Source organism: Aulonocara sp. 'chitande type north' Nkhata Bay, linkage group LG1 (genome assembly GCF_057382095.1).
Source record: "Aulonocara sp. 'chitande type north' Nkhata Bay isolate Kocher_YH1m ecotype deep benthic linkage group LG1, A_spYH_male_GT1.1, whole genome shotgun sequence".
NCBI classification, from domain to species: Eukaryota; Metazoa; Chordata; class Actinopteri; order Cichliformes; family Cichlidae; genus Aulonocara; species Aulonocara sp. 'chitande type north' Nkhata Bay.
This window is the reverse complement of record NC_141344.1, coordinates 3,922,698-3,946,424: the sequence shown is the minus strand read 5'-3', so window position 1 is coordinate 3,946,424 and position 23,727 is coordinate 3,922,698. Positions and strand designations below refer to the sequence as shown.

The window sequence follows — 23,727 nt, the reverse complement described above, 5'->3', positions numbered from 1 at the left end:
AGTGAAAACTCACAGAAAACAAAATTCAGCTCCGATTCAGTACCTTGGATCTTGATGTCGGCCATGTTGCACAACTGGTCGCACACTAGGACGTTGAAGGCCCCGAGATCCATGACCACCTTCAGGTCTGTGACCTGAGAGTCTACAGGTGACACCAGGGCAGCTGCAGGAGAAAAATAACACATGACGCTGAGTTTTAAGTCAGACGCACATTGTGTGTGTGGGTGTGTGTGGTACTGACTGGACTTCGCAGAAACCGTCTTATCCTCCGTCTTTGGTCGGACTTCTTTCTCTGGAGACGGAACGCCGCCGCCAGATGACAACGCCGTCGACAGGAAGTTAATGGCTGACAGCAGAGCTTCGGTGTGAAGCATGACGTCGAGTGAGGTGAAAGTCACCTACGACCCAAGAGGAAAGCTGATGCATTTTAGTGGTTCTCAAAAATGTGCAACACCTGGGATGTGTGACAGATCTTAGTCCCGTGGTGCCACGTTCATCACTGGTATTTTATTAAGTTACTTTTCCCCTGTTCTACCTCTCGTCACAAATACAGGTTTTGTTGTTAGACAGCGTAGAGAGACGTTCATAGAAAGAACAGGCTCAAATCTATCAGAACAGGATGACGTGACGTGGAGCATTTTTTGTGTCTGTGTTGTAAATTTGAGTAAAACTTGGGTGATGCAGTGTGAAAATGATTTCTAAATCAGACAAATCCACCTGGTAACACTAGATCTGTGCAAACAGGGCTAAAGCCAAGCTTGCATTTCCTTCAACACGACCATGAGATGTGCAGAGATGATGCTGTACTGATCTGCAGGTGATGAACTATGACTCACATTGATCAGCTGCTCGGTGTTTTTGTAGACGGTGGAGAAGTTTGGTCCGGCACGGTCGGCCTGATGAAACAAACAGGCTGATTAAAAACTGCTGAATCTCAAACCGTCGACCCCACACGTAGTTCTCGCCTCCACCTCCCGTGCATGAACAGGTAATCACATGGTGACCTCACCTTACAATACTCCACTTTGAGCAGTTCAGCTCCAGACTCGACTGAAGAGCTGATGAGGCACAGCGGCTCCCCACTTGAGTCTAAACCAGAAGAGACCAAAGCTGTCACATCATCAACATGTTCGACCGCACATGCACAACCAAAGAAACCAGTACAGACACACTTGTGTCAGTAAACCCTGGTGTGCTGTAACGCTCTGACCTTTGAACTCGAGGCACTTCAGGGCAATTTTTCGGATGTATGTTGCTGCACTCATGTCGTATTTTCTGACTTTTGTGTTAATGCCCATGTGGGCGACGTGAAAGACCAGGAAAGGGGACTCCTTCTGTTCCTTTGGCTTTTTCAGAGTCAGAAGCACCTTAAGAGAAGTAGCAGAAAACACATTTAGATGACAGCAGAGCGCCAACATGTTGGAGCAACAAGGAATGCAAAATTTTGTATCTCTTCAGATACAGAATGATCTTTCAGACTCTCTAAAGTCTCCACAGACTGATGTTCTCTTGAAACAGAGGAAAAGTGAGTCAGACTCTGAGCTCTGGCAGATTTCGTACCTCTTCCACTTCAAAGTTGAGGAGAACGCTGATGGTGTTTTCATTCTGAATTCCATTGGTTGCGGCCACAGCACCATTAGATGCTGGTGGTAATGACACCACATCTACCAGCTGCTCTGCAAGCTCTGCTTTCTCTGTGGAAGCAAAGCGGTGATTAAAACACACACGTGTGTTCAGATCTTCTTTTTCATGTCTCACTAACTGAAGTAGCGATCAAGTTCTTACATAAGAACCGTGCGTCATGGCCACTCAAACTCAAACTTTGCTGTGAAAGCGACCCGACTTTAACACTAGTGATAAATGAACTTTTACTGAAATGCTCTGAGGGAGGATGCTCATGCCATCGTGTGTGCAGTTTCAATGCCCAGAAAAAGTAAATACTGGTCTCCACCCACCACCACCTGCCCACCAGATTTGGGTCCCTGCAGCTCTGCCCTTTTGCTGAATGAACCAGACACCATTTTATTGTACAGATGAAAGAAGGCAGTACTAGATATTTGTTTAATTTGCAAGTCATAGAACATAACATGGTTAAAACTTGCTCCTGGGTTCTTCACAGTACTGGAGTAAGGATCTGGTTAAGTCCAAAGATAATCACTTCAGCTGTGTCTGAATTTACAAGCTGAAAATGACTTTTCTCCAACTTATTTCATTTCCCATCATGTGCTGTGAGAGTGAATCACCTTGGGCCACCTGTCTCTTCACATCCATGCTGTGCTCTTTGTTCCCCTCTCCAATGTTCTCTACTAGAATCTTCATCAGTACACCAAGATCTTCCTCACCCAGACTCATCTGATGGATACACAATAAAGGTTTAAGTCTCACTCTGCAGAGTCTGAATCCTGGTTCAGGAAAACAAGAGAGACCTACATTTAGGGACCGGAGCACTCCCTGGACCTGGACTCCGGGAATCTTAGAGAACCAGGAAGCTGCCAGGTTTCGGGTGACAAGCAGCTCTAAGTTGATTGGCTGAAGGATCTCGATGTCGGGCAGAGAGTCTCGCTTCAGTGTGGTTCTGAAAGCACAGTGGAATCTGTTTTTATCTGCTGGACCTTCGTCATGTTTCAGTGCAGCTAAGAGGAGAAACATTTCCCATCAACTGGTGTGTACGAAGACGCCAAGCGATGAAGAGAACTGGATGCAATCAGTGCATTGGTACCATTTCTAAGTCCCAGTGAGGTCTAAACAACCTGAGTTTAGCTGGATTTAAACCAACAAACACAATTAAGCAAAAGCAGAACTGTTTCCAGCCCTGCTCACAGTCAGTGTATTCACATTTCTTATGTTGTTACCTGGACAGTTTCAGCTGCGTCAGCTGGACATCCATCTTCTCCACCACAGCTGGCAGAGGGAAACCCTCCACCGGCTGCAGAGAGAAGCTGTTTCCCACCGTGATCAGACCCAGATCCACCACCACAGCATTACAGGAGGTGGAGGACTGGGGGATGATGATGAGTGGGGCCTTCAGCTTGATGTCCATGGACAAACGGAAACTCTTCTGGGCGAAGTCTCGAACACTCGACGCGGCCTTCTCCGCTGCCTGAGCCGTCGCGGCGCTCAGAGCTTCTTTAGCGGTCTGGAAGTTGTCGACGAACATCTGAAGAACAAAAGCAATCAGGTGTGAGATGACAGACTTGAGTAGACTTAGAGAGACGCCATGAAGGAGCAAGTCAGAGGGCCAATGTGAGGAGTTCACTGTGTGCACAGGTTCATTTCTGTTTCACAAACCTTCACAGGGATATGAACCTCATGCTGATGGCAGGCTTTAAAGTCGCTGCGCTTACACACCAGCTGGCACTTGAAATCAGGAGTTGGAACCGAGACGTGGAAACTACATTAGTTACGTTTTTTGAACATTTTTAATATCGTAAATATCGAGCTGAGTGTAGAAGTTAAAAGGTTCATATCACGACTGACGTATGAAACAAGAATGAAAGTCAAACCCGCTTTAAGGAGACGTCACACAGGCAAAGGTCATGTGACTGACGGGGGGGTGGCAGTGAGGGTGTGGGGGGGATAATGAGGGCAGCTGAGTGATTTGCATAGCACATATGGAGGACGTGAGCTCTGATTACTGTCAGATGCTGTGCATGAAAAGCATTCCTTCTTCTGTCATCTCTCCCTGTGTCCGTGCTCACTCTGCCGAACATTCAAACCAGTTGTTTTAACCATCTCCTGGTCTCAGACGGGTGGCGCTCAGGGTTTTGAGTGACTTCCTGTCTCATGTGCTTTGTTTCAGTAACAGTTTGGTGGAAACACGCTCATTGAGGATGATTCTGCTGGACTGTCGGCTATCCTACAAATTTGTAACTGCCTGGATTTCTATGTCACGCAGGTGGGGTTTACTTTTATACTGCAGAAATCAGATTGTTGACACACCCTAAAGACATCCATTAAATTGCACTGACAACGAATATAAACGCACAATATGAGAACTACACCGTACGTCTGCCCTCTTGGCCTGGTTGCTCTTGGAAAAGAGATTTTACCTGGATAAACAAAAGGGTAATGAAATAATAAAAATTAAAAGTAGCGTTTTAGAAAAATGAAAGTGAAGCAAGCCCTACAAGCCAACAGCTATTTTGCAACATTGGGTTGAGCTCAGGCTTTGTAAAAAGACTGAAATGTGTTTCCTGCTTCTTAAACATATGAATAGTTTTCCTTATTTACTTCTTTTGATATTTTAATTTATAAAAATAAACTGGTTCCAAATAGATGATGCATTATAGTCCGTTAATCATCATTCTGTTGATGAGTTGAGGACAATGTGTCATGGGAGGTCAGACGTATTCATATTTTCTAAAGTTATGAAATGAGAAATAAATACAGATGTGATGAGAAGCTGATCAAAGAAAGCATGAGCAGAGAGTATGTTTAAAGTTGTCTTTTTGTCACTTCCCTTCTCCCTCAAAGTTAAACTTTGTCATATCGCGCCATTCAGATTAACCCGAGTCTACGACCAACGAGTAGAAGGTAGAGACGGGGGTTAATCCGCTCACAGAGACAGGGTCCCTCTGGGACGTTAAACCTGATGATATTTAAGCTGGTGGTGCAGCGGTGTTGTCGAGTGAAGCTAAAGCAGAAGGTTTTGTGCAGTTCAGAGGTGCATGCTGGATGCTGTACCTCGTCACCAGATGTATACTGAAAGCTAAAAGAAGCCTGCAAGAACAAAACACATCAACAAGACAAGAAAGATGAGAGACAAAGAACTGCAGAGAAAGGTCATGCAACAGGGAACAAGACATCTCTGATTTGACTCTACAGCTACAAACACATCAGAGAAGTTCAGAGTTTAAACTAAAGCTGATTCCCGACGACTGTCCTGCAGACATTACAGTGACAGCTGCAGCCAAAAGCAACTGAACATATAGAGTACAATACAGTTTCATTTCACAGTGACATGGAGCCAATTTCTGTCCATCCCTACTCACACTCACTCATTTCACAGAGGTCAACCACACGGAATGAAATTTGAAATTAACTTATCAAAAGGTTGGAATGGGTTTATAAACCACCATTAAGGAGCAGCAGCGGTTGTGTTCTGGTACGGAGGAGACTTCAAACACTTACAGAGGGACGTTTAACGGAATAATCTCACAATAAATAAAATCACTTGCATGTATATGAAAAAACTCATTGCTAATTATCTCCTGTTCTTCAGAATGAAAAGGCAAAGCAGAGAATTTTGGAAATTCTGCAAAGAGCTTGAATAGGAAACAGAAGGTTTTTTTTTCTAGCAAGTGAAGCACATAATCCTGATACAGCCGTCTGATAGTGGCATAAACTCTCATGAATGTCTCAGTTCCTGGTAGAATTCAACAAAGGAAAAGTAATCGAGTTTAAAAGAGGCAAAAAAGTACTTTAAGCACTTTAAGTATAAGTACTTAATTGATATCCTAGAGGGCAACTCCAGGCCTCGAGGGCCGGTGTCCTGCAGGTTTTAGATCTCACCCTGGGTCAACACACCTGAATCACAGGATTAGTTCGTTACCAGGCCTCTGGAGAACTTCAAGACATGTTGAGGAGGTCATTTAGCCATTTGAATCAGCTGTGATGGATCAAGGACACATCTAAAACCTGCAGGATACCGGCCACGCTGATCACAGAGTGGCTGAGTGTAGAAGGGCGGAGCCGATTAGATTTGGGCCACAGTGTGTCACAGATAATATAACATAGGTTGATTAGGAAGCATGTCAGACTGTTCACGGTATCCTGCTATGTGCTGCAGACGTCACCTGAAACTGCAGATGTGTGAGCGTGGACTGCTGGATCATAGAGGACATTGGCCACACACAGACAAGGCAAAGACTAGTTCTGTAGTTAGTGACTGTGTTAAGTTGAAGAGCACAGAAACAAAAGCAACACACTCACAACAAATGAAGGAAATTAATACTTCGATATAGGAATCTGAGAAGCCAAATGAAAGAAAGAGCCCACATCACATTTAAACACCGAAATGTGTTTAAAAATGAAATGTGTTCAAGACTAGAAGTGTGTGTGTGTGTCCATCACATGTGTTTGTGTATTTATACATTAACCTATAAGCACCATCACAATCAGGAGGGCAACCGTAACCAGGAGCCCAACGGCCTCCACACAGAGACAACAGTCATCTGGCCTTTTAGGGGTCGCCTGTGTGGAGGTCAGGGCTGAGTGTGAATGTGCATTTAATGTGTAGAGAAATATGACGCTCCTTACCAGCAGAGACATGAGGAACTTGTGCAGGTAGACGATATGGATGCAGCCCAGGCGCAGGGTGACCTTCCCGTCCACCTTCGACATGTCGCCGTAGCCGTCGCCCTCGGTTGCCCCGGGAAACAGAGAGAGTTTGAAGCTGAACACTTCCTCACCCACGATGGACACTGCCTGCAGGGTGAAGAAAAGACCACAGCGGCACTTTCCATGACTCGAGACAGAGTACAGAACTTATCCTAGTACTAAAAGATCCCAGCTGACTTTTTACAGAAAAACAAAGACACTTAAGTGCACACAAACTTCTAAAGTAGCTTCTTTGTCTGGACTCAAGGCAGAAAGCAGATCTGATCATATATTGTGGCACGTGTACTGTTAGCATGACAGATGCTCAGGCTTCAGACTGCTTGAAAACCTCTGCTTTAGACAGCTAATATTCACTCCTGGGTCTGTACGACATCAGTGAGAATGGATCTCTCTGTTATGGTTGTCTCAGGGAACCAGCTGTGGCTGACAGAACAGCAGCCGGATCCACATGCTGATGCTGTTAAAGCCTTCCTGCTTATGAGAGGCAGAAAGCTGGCCTTAAAGGAAGGGCAGTTAAGCAGCTTGTTATAGGCTCATAAAAGGATACAGGATTTTAAAGTGCGAGTAATAAAAAACAACCTTAGTGGATTTCAAGAATGAAAATATAGAGCTGGAAATGAGTAATCCACTTGAAATCAATGTTAAACATCCTACTTAATGATCTGAGAAGTCTGTCTTTCTACCGCCTTTAGAATAGAATACAATAGAATGCCTTTTATTGTCACTATACACATGTACAATGAGATACAGAGCATCTCCTACTCAGAGCAGACCTGTGGGAAAGCAAGGTGCACAGTTTTACAGCGCTACATAAATAGTATACAAAAATATCACATGTACAAATACACTGTGGAAACAAAGTATTCCAGCAAGTTTTCCTGCTGCGGACCTTTCTGTGGATGGTATTGGGGTTGACGTCTGTGACCACGATGTCTCGCAGCCGTGCGAACACCTCCGTCTCCTTCGGCTGCACCAACACAGACGCGTCGATTCCTGCAGAGAGGTCACATGACCACAATTTATGCTTGATCGTGTGCCGTCAGCGTGCCCGTGCTTTTATCTCTCACTTCAGCTCAAGTGTTCACACCTTGGACTCTGATGTCAGCGATGCTACGGCGGTCATCACACACCTCCACATGGAAACAACCCAACATGGCGACCAACTTGAAATTGAATATTCCTGCATCCTTAGCTCCTTTAGATACTGCAGAGAACGAGAATCATATCCTGTCACATGAAGATCATTCAAGACACACCTGTAACCAGATGGTTAAGCCTCACCTGTCCGGCTCTTTCCAGTCTTCTCCACCTGCTTTTTGACATCTTTGTCTTTGTCTCCGCTGAACTGTGATGGCATGGCGTTGTTCAGGTAATTGATGGTTGAGAGTAGCGCTTTAGTGTGAAGGAGGAAGTCCAGAGAGGAAAACTCCACCTGAAACAGCAGTAGAGAGACACCTGAGAGGAAGCATGGCATCATGAACCGACTGACTGCGAGCCACTATTTGTTTCAGAGATAAAACATCCAGACCCACACTTTTTAAAGCGCTTCTTGGACAGGAAATAATCCCTGAATGACCAACAAATGTCGAGTCACATGTTTGTGTTGTTTGTATTAAGAACAAAAAAAAAGTCATAAACTGAATGACTAAATGCTGATTTTAACAGTGGAATAAAAGAACCGCTCGCCCACTCACCTTCAGCGTCTGCTCAGTGTTTTCAAACAGTGTCTGGAAGTTGGGACCGGCGGGGTCGGCCTGCGGCAGCACAGAGACACAAAAACACGTTCAGCGGGTTCATGTTTCTGTTTGCTGGATAAAAGGCCGATTCTGACTATGTTACCGGACTGATAGCACCAGGCAAAACGATCTGAACTGTGGTGTTCTGAGCCATTTTTGGCCACATCAACACAATCTTCAGTCACACCACGACCCCACTTACTACATGATTGTGACCTGTCCCAAATCTGTGTCTATTATGTGTAAACAGACCTCTCTGCATTCAGTCATACTTGTTATTAATCTCTGTCTCTCTTCCACAGCATGTCTTTATCCTGTCTCCCTTCTCTCTCTCCAACCAATCACAGCAGATGGCCCCGCCCCTCCCTGAGTCTGGTTCTGCCGGAGGTTTCTTCCTGTTAAAAGGGAGTTTTTCCTTCCCACTGTCGCCAAAGTGCTTGCTCATAGGGGGTTCAATTCAATTCAATTTTATTTATATAGCGCCAAATCACAACAGTCGCCTCAAGGTGCTTTATATCATACAGTAGATCCTACAATAATACATACAGAGAAAAAACCCAACAATGAAATGAGCCCCTATGGCAGTGTAAGTGTGTCCATGTCCTAAAATGAGTGAAATATCTGAGGAGCAGGATCACCAGCAGTGAGATCCAGTACTACATGTAGACCAAACAGGTGAGTCTGCTGGTGGTGTGTTTAATCTTACCTTGATGAACTCCACCTTCAGCAGGTTGGTGCCCTGCTCCGAGGAGCTGATCAGGTGGAGAGGCTGTTTTGTACCACCTGAAACAACAAAAACACATTTAAAAAAAAGAACAAAAATATCACGACTACAAATGGAGACTATGAACAGGTACACAACACAAAAGAATTCGTTTAAATTATGATGTTAATAGCATCTGTGCTACCTGGCAGGTCGCAGTAGTCGAGCATGACTCGTTGCAGATACGAGGTGACGCTCAGGTCGAAGCTTCGTTTCTTCCCTTCGGCTCCCAGGTGACAGATACTGAAGGACAGGAAAGTCTTTTCCTGTTCCACCTGCCGGGTCAGCTCCACCAGCACCTGAACACATCGCACGCTGCTCGGTCACACGTTCTCATTTAACACTAGGACACCGCACCCCACCCCCTCCTCATGGGTCGCATGATGACCTGACACGAGAGCCAAACATTCACACACCTCTTTGACTTCAAACTTGAAGTGAACATCAGTGAGATCCTCCACAGTCGAGCGCTGATGATCCTCATCTGTTGATTTCTCACTGGTGTCTTCATCCGAATCTGAACACAAATTACGCACGACAGCATCAGTCACAGCCCACAGCGTCGTACAGCGTAGCTTTAAAGCTTTTAATTTGTTAAAAAACAATAGTCAGTCGAAATGCACCAAGCACTTACCCGTTTCCATGGTGTCGAGGAGGGTGGGGGGAAGGTCAAGTGCTCGCGGTCTCACCTCCACCAACGGCAAGACCTACAACAAGAATCGCCCAAACACGGTCAGCTAAACATCGAAGTGCAGGTAACTCTCACTCCCCAAAGTTCTCTCTGCAATCCCTCTAACATCCCTCAGTCCTCACCCTTGACCTCCCCATCACTCCCCAAACTTTCACCTGTCTCTACCACCCCCCAAATGTTTTTGCTCTGAAGTTTCCATCATCACTCACTCCTCCAATCCCAATATATCCTTTCTATATTAGTGCTTAGCTGCAAGACGAACGGTCTGTACCAAACGTACCTTCAGTGTTGGGGTGGATGGCGAGGAGTCCACGTTGGGTAGAGGGATGCCGTCGACCAGCTCGAGGACACTGTGGATCTTCTGGTCTGAGATCTTAACGTGTAGCAAAGGCAGCTCGCCCGATACCTTAAACCTGAAACGCCAGAAACGATTTGGATAAGGTGCACAGGTGAGTGCAGACGAGTCAGCAGAGAATTTGAACGCCTGTTCACCGGTGGGAATCATACCTGGGCATCCTGGCATCCTTTTCCACCATGCACTTGGCCAAACTGAGAGTGAGATCCATCGGCTGGAGGATGTGTTGGAATGAAGAACCCTGCTGCCGTGCTACCTTCCAAGCCTCACCTGGAATCAGGTTACGACAAATTAACTAAAAATGATAACAGATGTAATCTGAGGAAACACAGTTCACCTACTGGCCACTTTGTTAGGTACACCTGTTCTACTGCTCGTTAACATAAATATGGTGAATGAGCTGGTGCTTATATGCCTTATATGTATTCAATACTTGCACTTTTGTGTATGTGTAGCTCTGTTGTTGTGCGCTGATGTACCTGACTTGCTGTAAAGCACTTGAACTCGGCTCAGCGTCACGCTGTATCTGTCATAGGCTCGATCCATGATTTCCTCCAGAGACGAGAAGGAGGAAGTGGACGACCGGATGCCGCTTTGCTCAACACTGTTTAACTACAGACCAACAAATACACACTGGTGTTAAGTGACAGGCTGTAGTGCAGGCCTGTAAACACTCACGCTGTTGTCTTATCTGTTGCACTACGAGCTGTAAGGTCAAACCACAAAACATTTATGAGGCCAGTTCTATAAAAAGGCAAAACCCAGGCACACCAGGAATTTAGGAAAACAACTGTAAAATATCCAGAACTTAAACTGTACTGTAACGGAAATTTTTACGAGACACAGCTGACTTTCTTAAGGTCAGTATGTGTATTTATTATTTTTATAGTTAGAGAATATTAAAGAAACTGGTTATCATCATGAAAATATTATAAAAAAGGTATTTTCATCTTAAAAGCAGGGGTAAAACTAAAAGGACTGACCTGAAAGCAGCCAAAGTCCACGATAATGAGGTCCGCCGTGCTGCTGTAGAAGCCCGACTTTGGCAACAGCAGATAGGACGGTTTCAACTCGATCCTCAGGTCCAGGACCTTTCTAGTCTCAATCATGTGAGACAAACCTGCAGAGACATGAATCCCTTAAAGTCCTAAGACCCGAACTCTTCCACGGCATGCATTTTTAATTTCTCTTTGATATTTGGGCTGATTGGGACCCGATGAATGTAAAAACAAAGAATTACTAGGTTGGGTTTTTTTCCTGATTTATGTTTCTAAGAAAAATAAGAGCCACATATGAGGATATTCGTTTAGAATTTCGATAGAACAGTAGCAGCATAACATCCTCGTAAGTGGATATCAGGCCCTTGTAGAGCAAAATTGAGTATTTTGGTCTAAATAACCCAAAATGTGATGTCCACATATGTGGACGCCAGGTCCTAGGAGGTTAAAGTCCTGGTATGGACCCAACAGTCCTGATCATCATAGGACTACATAACCTGTTCAGCCGTGAGGACAATGGACCCCTGCTCCACCGTAACTGCTGGTTTGAACAGAAAATAGTTACTGACCTGTGGCAGTTTTCTCTTTGATCTCCTCCAGTTTGGAGAGTGTGGCCGTGGTCAGGACCTCCAGATCCACACCTTTCTCTGTCTTAAAGAAGTCGACGATACTGTTGACTGTCAGCTGAAGGATGAAAACACAGAGAGAGACAGGAATCATAAGAAACAACCATCTTTGACTTCCCAGAGACACTTAAATGGGTTAAAGAAGAAGAAGAAGACACAGACACCAGTAAGACTAACAGAAACTAAATGAACGCAACATACGAAAGACAAGCAGCTTTCATTTACTGTGAAAGGTGGTTTAAGGCAAACGTGATCAGAACGATTACCGCATCATAGATGATCTCCACAGGCTGAGACTCGACTCTGAGCAGCTGGTCACCAGTGCTTTCCTCGGGGTTCAACTCGAACAAAACGCTGAGCAGAGACGAGGACGAGTCGCCCATTGAGGCGATGAGTGAGGGCGTCGCCCCCTGCTGCTGCAAACCAGTAACATACCAGTGCTGCAAGGTCGTCTCCACCCTGCAGCAGAGCAGGGTCAATACAAATACCAGTCAGACTGACATGGATATGTGGACCTTCCACCAAAAGTAGCACTAGAATATTTCAGCAGGTTGATTTATTTCATGTGTGTAAAATAAAAACCCCTGACCTGATGGCCTGAGCTCCGGGCCTCTGAGAGATTTTCGTCTTGAGGTCGATCATCTGGACCTTGAGGATCTCTGGTACATTGGGTTCCTCTCTGACCGTGACCGAAGTCCTCAGTAGCTGGAAATTGACGATCACAGCTACATACTGAAACAGACAAGTTCACGCCAGCTCAGTGTTACCAAAAAGTCTGGGTCCTGCTTCAAGTAGAGTCGGGTATTTTCAAATCTGCGCTTCATTTGACATTTGTGGGCGTGTAAATGATGAAAAACAAAATGTCTATAATTAGTCAGCCGCTGAGTGAGGACGCTGCAGCATGATTGTAGAAGCATGAAATGCTTCTTTGCATAGACACCTCACACGGTTAATCCGAGTGTCAGATTTTTACAACCGGATAATTAAAACTGAGTGTTTACTTGGATATAGTTTGCTCTGATGAGGGTGCTAAAGGCAACAATGGGAAACTTGAACTTATCACCTACAAAGCCCACGAGCATGCAGATAGCAGGTGTGTTTACCTTTCTGGGTAAAGCCAGATTGTGAGAGCTGCCACTGTACCCGATGGCTGTGTACAGCTTTTCCTTCTCCTCTGCGGTCATGATTTGGTCGAGTCCTGAACCTGAACAACGGCAGACACGCTTTCAGCCGCCAGTTTGGACAGAGCGAGGTTTTTAAGGGGAATCTGAATATCACTTACTCTCCGGCTCTTTGCTCTCCTCTGGCGCCTGCTCCTCCTTTTTAGCCTTCCTCCCAAATAAGCTGCTGAAGAAACCTCCTCCCTGCTTTTGTCCTGCCGCCGCCTTCTTTGCTGCCACCTTCTGTCCTGATCTGATCACCTGCAGGGGGGGGGGGAAGACGAGCATATGGCGTATAGCTAGCCTGAACTCTCCTCTGGTCTAATTTCAGTCACTGTGTTTACCTCCATGTGCGCCTGTTGTCGGCCCAGAGTGATGTTGAAAACATCCAGAACTTTCTCGAGATCCTGGAGGAGCAAACAGCAGGGAAACAGCAGCAGCAAAGTTCAGCTTCTTTATGAGCTCTTATTGGCAGCCAAAATCCTCATAATTAGGATTCATTAGTTACATTCAGTAACTAAGGCAAAAAAGCAGAAATCAAACACATGACTGGAATTTTCGTTCATTTTAAAGTGATCTTAAGTTACTTCATCTTCGTCATCTTCAGCAGAGTGGTGGAAGATTACAGAGTGCTTTGTGTAATTGGTGGAGATAAAATTCCCACTTGATACTGTTAGCTCTGACTCACCACCACAGCTACATGTGAGCGACTGTGGTTTCTGTTGGGTGTGCGCTCTGTTTAAGCTTGGCGCTGCTGTACAGAGACACCTTTACCTGGACTTGTTGCTCAGTTTCCTGGCTCACTTTGCCCTGGCTCAGCAGTTTGGTCTTGTAGGCGTTCTTGTAAGCCTTCAGGTTCTCCCGATGACGTTTAATGTTAGACCAGGACCACGTGTGTGAAAGAGGGTGGATGTGGACCTCTGTCACGCTGTTGACGCCGTACTTCCACCTGAGAGAGGCAGAGGAAGCAAATATTTGTGAGTTTCTGAGTCGATTTTGTTCCCTGATCATCTCCGAATTGTAAACTTTACAAAACAGACCAGAGTTTGACGTTTCCTTTCACTGGGACGTCCGGCCTGAACTTCCTGTAGGGGGCGTTCTTCACCATGCAGTCGATGGACTCCAGCAGCTCCACCATGGTGAGGTACTGTACAGGAATCCGAGGGGAATGTTTAGAGAACAGTCTCACCTGTCTTTGCCTCCCATCTTGGTCTCATATTACCTGTGGTTTGGTCATCTCGATGGCAATGCTCTGGACCTCCAGCTGAAGATCTGCCTTCGGACTCTTCAGCTCCAGCTCAGCGCTCGGGTTGATGCATATTTTAGCCGAAGCGAAGATTGGTTTGAAAACTTCAGGGAGAAAAATATTTATGGGTGAAATTTGTGTGGATTTCACTGAGTGTAAGACGGTAAATACAGAAATGCAACAGAACAGGGAGGCTGAACTATGTGAATGCTGTTCCTCCTTTTAAAAGAAGTGTTGAACTCACTGTACTGATAGTGAGGAAGCTCCTGGTCCTTAGTGCAAATCCCAGATTTTAGCTGGCCCTGCACGAGAGGAGGAGACAGACGATGAGCGTGAATGTTTCCTCTGACAACAGAATTAGGGTCACTCGGCTGACAGGTACGTACATTTGTGGCTCTCATCTTGCAAACTGTTGAAATTAATGCAACTTACAGTGTCTCCCTTTATGGCTGTAACCAACATAGGGATCACTGGATGACTCCATGAAATGATGACGATTACCTCATTATTTGCTCAAATTAAATTAAAGGTTTAGGACTAAGCAACAGCTTTATAGCTGTAGTTAACATTTACATGCCTTTTCACTTATCATTAGTTTTATTTTTACTTTTTATTCTTGTTATATTTTTATTGTTAATTAAGAATCAGCTCAAATCAGGTGACTCTGTTCCCAACTCACCACGATGTCCTCCCACGATCCTTTGTAAAAGATCGGACTGTTGACGTTCCAGTAGGCGCAGAGAGACTTCAGACTCCCGAGCTGCGGTAAACATGTAAACAGCAGCAATCAAAATCATGGATCGATCCACATCACATGACCGATGAGCTATTCTGCATCCTTCACACAGGTGACGTGCAATTTAAGCTTTAAGCTTACAAACACCAGATAACAAGGAACACAGAATTAGAGGGCAAGCAGAGCATCTGTCACCTTATAGATGATCTTTGCTGCCTCGTTCAGGATGCACTCTTTCCAGGTCGCATCAGTGGTCTAAAAAAACCCAAAGAAAACACAGCGATGTACCAACAGCAACTGCACAGGTAGCTGGAAGTGTGTATGCGTATATGTTACCTTAAGGCTGAGCTCTGACAGCGTCACTCCCATAGACAGGGGGCGCTGTGGATCCGACAGCTAAAACAAAACAGAGCAGACATGAGCTGACTCACCTTAACGAGTATCCGGATTTGAACCTGGATCAGTACTTACATCATCTTCGTAGCGCAAGTGGATGCTGCTGATGTTCACCTGCAGGTTTTTAATCACCTGAGTGGCCATTTTCTCCGCAAACGTGTCCTTCTTTTCTTCCTTGGGTTTGTCTGAAACAATAAACAGTATAAAGCAAGTCTTACTTACTTGGATTCATACCATTTTTACTTCACGCTGGATACAGATGGTTTGTTTCTGTTCATTCATAAAAAGATTCTGAGCTTTAAAAGGCAGGTCCAAGAAACCAATATGTAACAGAGATCCTGAAATATCAAATCAGCTTGAACTGATGCTACCCGTCTTGTGATTTCACACTGACCTCTTCACAGATCAGATTTTCACTACCATATAGAAATGGCCAAAATAATAAACAGTAAAACTGCAATCTTTCTAGAATATTTATAAGTGGTATCAGTCAAAACTATTGTTTCAGTTCGTTTAGTGTAATATTTTGAGGACCAACAGGCTTTGTGTTGATCATAGTGACCAGGTGGGTGGAGGCTGGTGGTACCACCTGGCATATTAAATAACACTGAACACCTTTACCAGAATTTAAATGTGAAAACACACTGCATAACCATCGAAATATCCAAATGGACTAGACTGCAAAGAGACCCTGTCACACAGGCCTAGCGAGCTGTTGGTGACCTCATGGAGCCACTACAAAGATGAGGTTTTTCACTCACTATGTGGCTAGCATTACACATTTTCTCCTAGCAACCAGTGGTTTCCGGGTGGGTCTCTAGGCATGTGTGATTGGGGCCTTACAGGAAAAATGTCTAAACAAAAAGAAATAATTTCACTGAACTACTATGAAGAACTGTTTGCAGTACTGAGTTCATTCAGCTTAAAAACAGGACTGTAGTGACTCAGACACACCTGTGAGGTAAGGTAGAGGAGACAGCAGTGCAGTTTAACAGAGCAGCTAGCAAAAGCTCAAAGATCAGAGAGAAAGAAGGAGCAGAGAAGTCACAGGAAGAGTCAAGTATTCACAAATTAGGAATTAGGTCCTCCACAGTGCGCTCTATTCATGTCCAGCTCATCACTTAACAACCTAACAGCCTAAAAAGGGATGCTGCACGGCAGTCTGCCTAACTCCTGTCAGAAGAGAGACTCCCAGTGTGTAAGAGAAGTGGCTTCAGAAACCTTATTTAAACGGGAAGGTAATTCTGTATTGGCACTGTATTATTTAAGATCTTATATGTATATTATTAACCTGACATGAACACTGGTGTCTCTCGTAAGCCCGATACGCTACATGAACCACTTTATAAAAATGCTCCCGGGTCCTTGAATGATAAAAGTCTGCTTCATTAATGGTATAAGTCAAAGGATAATCACTCTCTGTTACAACTTATGAGACCATCTTTCCAGAACAACAGAATCTCCCAGCTGAGTAACATCGTTCTGAATGGTTGATCCAAACAAAAGGACCACGCGCCTGTTTTAAAGCACAAACTCAGTGAAAATGTGAAACTCACCTTCTTTGTGGTCATGTCGTTTCAGCTTCTTCAAGGCTTTTTTGTGCTTTTTGTGTTTTTTACGTCCTTTTGGGACTTTGGCAGCGTTAAAGGAAGAGACGGCAGTTAGTGTGAGAAAAGCCCGAAAGCACACAGACTGCAGGAAGCAGCAGCAGAAGACTCACACATTCAACACTAAAACCAAACTGCTGAACATGTGCGAGCCCGAGAGCACAGATGGGGGGCAGAGATACAAACTAGCACCTCTTACATTTCTTGACATAATCAGAGTGAGCTCTGAGATAATGTGTGTTTATTAACTAAAGGCAAACGGCTAATTAATGGAGCAATATGGCCAAAAAAAACAAACAAAGAATGATTCAAATTCAAATCCCTGAACATCTGAAGCTTTTTTTTTTTTTTTAACTGGACTTTTATTGGACTGAAGAGCTGTGAAATGCAGCCTTACCTTCTGATGCCAGCATGCACCTACACACGTGTGTGACGCCGACCTGTGTGTCTGTGTGCGTTAACCTTTATGTTTCATTGTGTGTGCCGCACTGTGCGCTTTACCCTTGACTGGCTCCTTGTAAACCACGCTCTCCAGACTGAACAGCAGATCTCCGGTTTGAGATGCTGACAGCCAACGCAGCATGAACGGGACAAACAGGATGTTAATACATTCATCCATTCACCTGTGCAGGACATGATTCACACACTGCGGCGGTCTGGTTTGGACACTTCTGACCTGAAACCTCACAGTGGAAACCTAATGGTGAAGCTCTGACACTTAACACACACATCTGGGTAGAATCTGCACATACGGGATGAGAATTATTTGGTAGCTTAAGCTGTTTAGTTTGCAAACCTGCAAAAAAAAAAATCTGAGTTCAGTGCTGCAAAATGTTTTTTTAAAAATACCCTGAAAAAATATCTAGGACTAAACTGAGACTCTGGTTTCTTCGCAGAAACACCAAGTGGAGGAACTAAAACTGTGCCTGTTTGTGTGGTGGGAAAAATGTGAACTGGAGGAAGCGAAAGTTAAAACCACAGGAAAATTTAGCAGAGCAAAGATGGCAAATGAAGCAGGAAACAGAAAAATCCACAGGTATCCACAGGTGTCACTGAGGTCAGACTGACTCACCCCTGCGTGCGGCCATCTGCAGCGCATCCTCGATGCGTTGCAGTTCCCTCTGCTTGGCCTCCTGCTGGTAACGCTCCTCCTTCGCTGCATCATACTTTAATGCTGAGAAAAACAACCAAAACAAAGCCAGAGTTAGTTTTAACCTCCACCAGCGTCGACCTGGTGCCTGCTCTGAACTGTCTCCTCCTACTGGATAAAGAGCCAGTTTGTCCCTGCCGTCCCTCACGGGACCTCTCCGTGTAGTTGGAGCTCCCTGTGGAGTTTCACCACAAACAAACTAAAGTTCAGTTTACATTCAGCATGTCAGGAGTTACTGTGTATCTTACAAATGTGTTCAAGGTGTTGTCATCTTTATAAAGCATTTACTGGCATGCTGCTGTGTATCTCGCTTTGTTGCGCAAACATTGTCTTTGCATATCATCTCTGGTTCTGTTTTTCTTGCGCACAGAGCAAAACTGCTCCTTTGGGTTACTTGAAGTCAAAACAGGATCACATGAAAAAACTGTTACAATCAGTCTTTAAGTAAGAGCCGCTTATAGAAAAGAAACAAAACATATTACACTTGTAATATGACTTCTTTCTCTCACCCCAACCAGTTGCAGCAGATGGCCCCGCCCCTCCCTGAGCCTGGTTAAAAGGGAGTTTTTCTTCCTACTGGACACAAACCTTTTCCAGATCCCCATATATCCCTTTGAAACATCCCAGGATTAGTTTTCAGAAATCCCTACATCAAGATTAAGGAAGAACCCCAGACGGGAAACCAGATACCTCTACACAAAACCACCGAGACGGTTAATCAGAGCTGCACGATAAGTTTACTGGAAATTGCTGTTTTTTGTTTTTACCTGAAAGGTTTTTCTACACACCTTAAATCCAAATTCAACACAAAGCTGTAGCAGTTTCACAGTAAAAGCTCTCCACTAATCTAACAGCATAGAGGCTTTTACTTTGAAGGAATTTAAAAACGGATTACAAGTTAAACCGCTGTTATCATACACTTATTTGTTTTTTGACATCGTGCAGCCCTGACAGGAAGCCCAGAGAACGGATCGGACCTAAACCCGAACCTCCACCTCTGAACTGGTAGCTTACCGTTATACGGACTCGTTTTCAGCTGAGATCCAGCTGGAACACACACATAAAAGCTGAGAAAACACTCCTTTATCAAAAGCAACACACTGTTAGTAAACTAGCCACGCCTCCATGATGCCATCTGTTAGAAAAGCCTGAAAAAAAACCCTCTCTCCTGTGTGTGTGTGTGTGTGTGTGTATAGGAGTTATCATAAGCTGTATACAACTGATTACCAGCTCAAAAGAAAATGTATCGTCCACCTTCTGAGTTCAACTTCCTGTTTCTTCTTCTACTTCATGTGACACTTGCCTGGAAAGATGCTTATCTGCAAATTCAGCATAACTTACTGGCTCCAGGGACAACCAGAAGGTAAAGACCCTCCAATGTGGCAACCACAGCATCATTGTAGAGGTTCTTCCAGGGGATTTTCAAAGTCAGCTTCCCTGAAACACAAACACAGATTCTTTCTGATTATCAAAAGGAAAATGTTCAACATCCCAACCCTTACAGAAGTCTTCTAGATGCTGGTGATTGGTCCAGCTTTTGGTGTGTTTGTGTTTATGCTGGCTATCTGCACTCGTGCACGTAGGGATATCACTTCCAGCTGATCATCATCAGATTAAACAGGAAGGAGCTGAGTAAGCTTAGATTTTTAATTGCTCTCTTAAACCTTCAGCAGCTTGCTAAACAGGTTTGGTAGCATTAACTAAGAATTTACCACCCTACCATTATGTTTACATATGATCACTTGAGGCTACTGCCAAAAAAAAAAAGAAGCATTGCTGTGTCAAAATGCTAACGTCGAGGTTTTGAGGGTGTGTGTGCGTGTGCGGGGGTAGATACATATTTGGTCTATGGGGATGGCTGACTTGTGATGTGAAGCAATAAAGCACACAAAGAGCTTCAAAAAAGATGGCATGAGGTGAATAACAACCATCAGAACTCACCGATCTGTCCGGCCTTCACTTTGAAGGGAACATCAAACTCACTCTGAAACACAAATGCACACACTATTAGCACCATGGCCTGTGGAAAGGGATGACGAGCCAGGTGTCCAGGCTTAAACTCTGCCATTTTGAGTATTCTCACTCAAAACACACTCCAAACTACTAAAGCATCTCAGAGCAAACAGGAAGTGAGAATTTTGCAGCCTACAGATTATGTGGTTAGCCTGTGTTTACAACACATATGATTTAACAAGCTAGCAATCTTCTGTAACCATGAGGAGGCCACAGTTATCACACCATCACAACACCATGTGACAACCAAGCAGAGTACAAAGGCCAAAAACAGACTCCTTTACATTAAAAGCTCAGGCCACTCTATAAAATCATCACACTAAACCACAGGCTGCACGTGTCAGTGTGTGAGGTTTGGGACTTACCAGAGCATTTTCTTTAACTCGCAGGTTCTCAAGGACAACATTTCCTGTAAGAAATCAGAAGAAGAATCAGAGTCAGCATATCTGATTGTGTGTTTACAAAAAGAATCATATGTTTCACACGTATCCCTTTAGATGCTTCATTTGGCAAAATTAAGGTAAAACTTTAAACTCATTCTGATACAAATACTCGGGTGTATCAGCCTGATTTTGCTACAGCAGTTTTATCGATAAACCTGCCCAGGATCCACCTGGATGTGAAATCCTTCAGGTGATTTTCCATAAGCAGCTAAGCCAGTATTTGATTAGTGGAGAGAAGCTTCCTTCTCATGTGTGCCAGCAGCATGTTTACAGATATGAGGAAACATTAGGAAGCAGGAATGTAGCCAGACAGGCGGCAGCACATTGCCCACATGTTACACTTCTGCCATGTTCACATATTACTGACATGTAATGTCCTGGAGTTTTTACTGAAACTGGTTTGAACATGTACACAAAGGCTAACTAACTTGAGGATGTTTGCTTGTTATATTGCACAAGTAACAGACATTAAAAGGTTAATGAGTCCCAGTTAACTTCCTCATGAAAGACTATTCAATTAAATTTCCAGCCGTGGCTCTGCTGTAACATCATTTTAATATGTTTAAGTGAAAGCATTTAATCAGTCTGTGTAGCAGTGACAAAAATAACCATGCTGATGATAATGGCTTAACCGCAGACGTGCTGCAGTGTGTGTGTGTGTCTGATAAGCTGCAGGTTAACTGAATTAACTGAATGCACCTTCTGTGTGTCACTTTAACTTCAGCGCCACTTCACGCTGACTGATCTGGTATCTGGATGAGGCCCAAACACCAGGACATGTGCAGCGGGCTGAGGGTCCGTCTGCTTGCAGTTACTGGACCCGAATGTGGGCTGCAAAGTTCAGTCCCCCTCCAGCGCCTGACCTCGTTGTAATATCCGGTAATTCAATAACAACGAGTCGCTGTGAAAGCTGGACGTGAAAACACTCACATGTCCGTGTTTATTCTCTCGCTGTGAGTCACTCTTTAGTTCGGCGAACATTTAACAAACTTAAAGCATCCCCAGTCAGCAAAAAATAATATTCAACCACAGCACTCAGTAGCTTCCGCTTCTACTTCGCTGTATATTAAGTGGAGGTGTAGCCCAAACACCAGACGAAGCTTTAACGAAAGTTAAAATTTCACCAGAACACATACTAAATTACAGCTTAAATTGATGCCGATATTATCAATAAACTCTATCGCTTTACAGTATGTGTTCAGACACTTTAATTATACTTGTCAAGTTGTGCAAAAAGACGCAAGCACTAAATTTAGAAATTTTCGAACGGAGTCTGGCTCGGATGCGTGTACAACAGACAGTTCCTAGCTAGCTGCAGAACCCACCTCCCCAGATCCCGATCTTGAGCTGAGACTTGTCGAGATTCTCCACGTAGTCTCCGATGAACCTATTGAGCAGGTCGCTGACCAGAGACTCGAAAACCATGACCGAAAGCTCCGGGATGGACCCAAATACAGGGTCACCGTCAGCTTTCCCCTGATTTCCGGCTCAGCTGATGACAGATATTCAAGTCTGACAGCTTCCGAGCTCGACTGCTCTGCCTGGTCGATTAGCTCCGTCTGTGTGAGAAACCAGTGCGTGTGTGAGAAGGAGAGCATCGATCAATCAGTCAGGTGAGAGTGAGTCAGAGCTGGAGGGGTGTGTGTGATTTCTCCTCGACCTGGTTTGTGAAAGAAAAGATTCTTTGTGTTTCAAGTCTCCGAGGACGCACTGTGTGTAATATCAGCACTCGGGTCCCCAATTACAGTGACTGTAGTAATGCAATGCTCATAAAAACTTTCTTGAACAAGAATAATATTTTTAAAGCAAGACACCCCAACAGTGTGTTAGCAGCACAGAGCCACTGCTGTCATTGTGCACAGCGCTGCACAGTTGATAAGATCGGTGGAGAGAATATAGTGATACGGATCACGGATCACTGATTTTCTGACAGCGGTGAACCGAAAGTGTCCAAACCACAAACAATAAAATGAAACTTAAGTGCATCTGCAGAATAAACAGTTAACAGGTTCAGGCTCTGGGACTCAGACTGATGTTTAAAAGAAACTATAAATATCCACCTAATTATGTTACAATAAAAACAATAATATTTTTGATTTTTTTTTTTTTAACTGAATGATTTGCAAATATGTATAGATTTATAGCCCCGAAATAACCAACGCTGTGCCTTGATGATAGAGGGAGATGGATACTGTGAGGTCAAAAGTGAATTGAACTAATCAGACAAAACAGAAAACAGCTCGGCCCTCCTGCCTGCGATGCTAAAGTTGATTTGAATGCTTGGTCTGGAAGCTTATTTCTAAAATGCTTTTGGTGCATAGACTGTATATAAAAGTTGGACGTGATCAAGTTAAAGTGAAATCTCGGGCTGAGCATTTTCACGGTTACCCTGTTGGGATTTTGAAATGGGACACCACATGCCCATAAAATATATGTAGCAACTTGTCCATTAGTGGCATAATGTGCTTCACCTTATTACTTTTTAAACACCATTATTCTAAAGTAAGCATCAGATTACGTTCAGTAAGTGAGCAAAAGTAGCAACTGAGACTATCATTTCATCAAAAAAGTGTTTAGTGAAGTCACAAATCAAGCGTGACTGGATCATATCTTCTTTGCAGTTTGACTTCTTTTTGAAGCCACTCCCTGCTGGCCATTAGAAAGAGTGCAGGCTGAAGCTGAAGCTGTGTCTATCCTTTATATACAGTCTATGATGTGGCTGGATTTAGGCTGCACCACAGCAAGCAATTTGCTCTCCACACATCAGTTTGTTGCTGACATCCATGGCTCTGGTTGCCTAGGTAACCCTTTAGCGTATTTACCACCAGGTCATATATCTATCAAGGTATGCTGCATAGTCTTTTACTGGTAGTCTTTTCAATTGAAGCATTAAAATGTTATCTTTGGAACCGCGCACTTTGAGCTGTCTGCAGTTTTTTCAGCCTTAGTCGCTTAAACTTGCCAGATGTGGTTTATTTTCTACATCTGTTCACAGTTGTGAAGCACTTTATTAACACACGCAAAGCCTTTTTATTCACACAGGCTAAAGTCAGCAGGTGTTGATTTGTCCTGCTCTGTGTTTTCCCCGCATTGTAAACCTGCACATCTCCATTTTCTGTGTTAAGCACATCGAGTGTATATGTAATGAAATGTGCTATAAAAATAAAATCGTCATCATTTGTCAGTGTAATGTTTGTCTGCATCTTAACATGAAACACCTGCTAGATGATACGTGACACACTGGTGGAAAATAGAACCTACGGCAAAAGGAGAACTCTGCAAATACACGGAGGTCCATAAGTTTTTGGACAATTACATAGTTCTTGTCATTTGTCTTGTGAATTTTCTTATTTTGATATAGTTAGGGTTGGATCCGGCGACCCTGAGACCTTACTTAGTTTTACTGTGTGGAATTAAAGAAATTATTTTACAGCTACAATATATCCTGCAGCATTAATATTGCATTAA

General features: G+C 44.1%; 1 protein-coding gene across 7 annotated transcripts in view; it reads right to left on the bottom strand.

Annotated features, from left to right (window-relative positions):
* The window catches only part of vps13c (vacuolar protein sorting 13 homolog C), a 54,217-nt gene extending 32,420 nt beyond the window's left edge, over positions 1 to 21,797 (bottom strand). For 2 of the 7 annotated variants that reach the window (XM_086299757.1, XM_086299845.1), the window contains exons 1-45: positions 21,585 to 21,797; positions 20,182 to 20,225; positions 19,745 to 19,787; positions 19,145 to 19,240; positions 18,818 to 18,850; positions 17,726 to 17,827; positions 17,155 to 17,217; positions 16,603 to 16,677; positions 15,122 to 15,231; positions 14,987 to 15,046; positions 14,846 to 14,905; positions 14,594 to 14,674; positions 14,159 to 14,216; positions 13,891 to 14,018; positions 13,709 to 13,815; positions 13,443 to 13,617; positions 13,013 to 13,075; positions 12,791 to 12,929; positions 12,612 to 12,712; positions 12,098 to 12,240; positions 11,775 to 11,967; positions 11,452 to 11,566; positions 10,868 to 11,004; positions 10,364 to 10,496; positions 10,037 to 10,154; positions 9,810 to 9,942; positions 9,473 to 9,545; positions 9,255 to 9,355; positions 8,984 to 9,137; positions 8,782 to 8,858; positions 8,034 to 8,093; positions 7,621 to 7,771; positions 7,427 to 7,543; positions 7,229 to 7,332; positions 6,259 to 6,426; positions 4,684 to 4,719; positions 2,853 to 3,157; positions 2,431 to 2,575; positions 2,244 to 2,352; positions 1,561 to 1,694; positions 1,211 to 1,367; positions 1,010 to 1,089; positions 837 to 896; positions 242 to 398; positions 44 to 163 (exon numbers count right to left, since the gene is read on the bottom strand). In XM_086299757.1, the coding sequence (XP_086155883.1) occupies positions 44 to 163; positions 242 to 398; positions 837 to 896; positions 1,010 to 1,089; positions 1,211 to 1,367; positions 1,561 to 1,694; positions 2,244 to 2,352; positions 2,431 to 2,575; positions 2,853 to 3,157; positions 4,684 to 4,719; positions 6,259 to 6,426; positions 7,229 to 7,332; positions 7,427 to 7,543; positions 7,621 to 7,771; positions 8,034 to 8,093; positions 8,782 to 8,858; positions 8,984 to 9,137; positions 9,255 to 9,355; positions 9,473 to 9,545; positions 9,810 to 9,942; positions 10,037 to 10,154; positions 10,364 to 10,496; positions 10,868 to 11,004; positions 11,452 to 11,566; positions 11,775 to 11,967; positions 12,098 to 12,240; positions 12,612 to 12,712; positions 12,791 to 12,929; positions 13,013 to 13,075; positions 13,443 to 13,617; positions 13,709 to 13,815; positions 13,891 to 14,018; positions 14,159 to 14,216; positions 14,594 to 14,674; positions 14,846 to 14,905; positions 14,987 to 15,046; positions 15,122 to 15,231; positions 16,603 to 16,677; positions 17,155 to 17,217; positions 17,726 to 17,827; positions 18,818 to 18,850; positions 19,145 to 19,240; positions 19,745 to 19,787; positions 20,182 to 20,225; positions 21,585 to 21,684 (4,918 nt within the window). In that variant the 5' untranslated portion in view covers positions 21,685 to 21,797. The remainder of the gene's footprint in view (positions 1 to 43; positions 164 to 241; positions 399 to 836; positions 897 to 1,009; positions 1,090 to 1,210; positions 1,368 to 1,560; positions 1,695 to 2,243; positions 2,353 to 2,430; positions 2,576 to 2,852; positions 3,158 to 4,683; positions 4,720 to 6,258; positions 6,427 to 7,228; positions 7,333 to 7,426; positions 7,544 to 7,620; positions 7,772 to 8,033; positions 8,094 to 8,781; positions 8,859 to 8,983; positions 9,138 to 9,254; positions 9,356 to 9,472; positions 9,546 to 9,809; positions 9,943 to 10,036; positions 10,155 to 10,363; positions 10,497 to 10,867; positions 11,005 to 11,451; positions 11,567 to 11,774; positions 11,968 to 12,097; positions 12,241 to 12,611; positions 12,713 to 12,790; positions 12,930 to 13,012; positions 13,076 to 13,442; positions 13,618 to 13,708; positions 13,816 to 13,890; positions 14,019 to 14,158; positions 14,217 to 14,593; positions 14,675 to 14,845; positions 14,906 to 14,986; positions 15,047 to 15,121; positions 15,232 to 16,602; positions 16,678 to 17,154; positions 17,218 to 17,725; positions 17,828 to 18,817; positions 18,851 to 19,144; positions 19,241 to 19,744; positions 19,788 to 20,181; positions 20,226 to 21,584) is intronic. The other 5 variants (XM_086299927.1, XM_086300158.1, XM_086300003.1 and 2 more) reach the window with 4 other exon arrangements.
* Between the last annotated feature and the right edge of the window lie 1,930 nt (positions 21,798 to 23,727).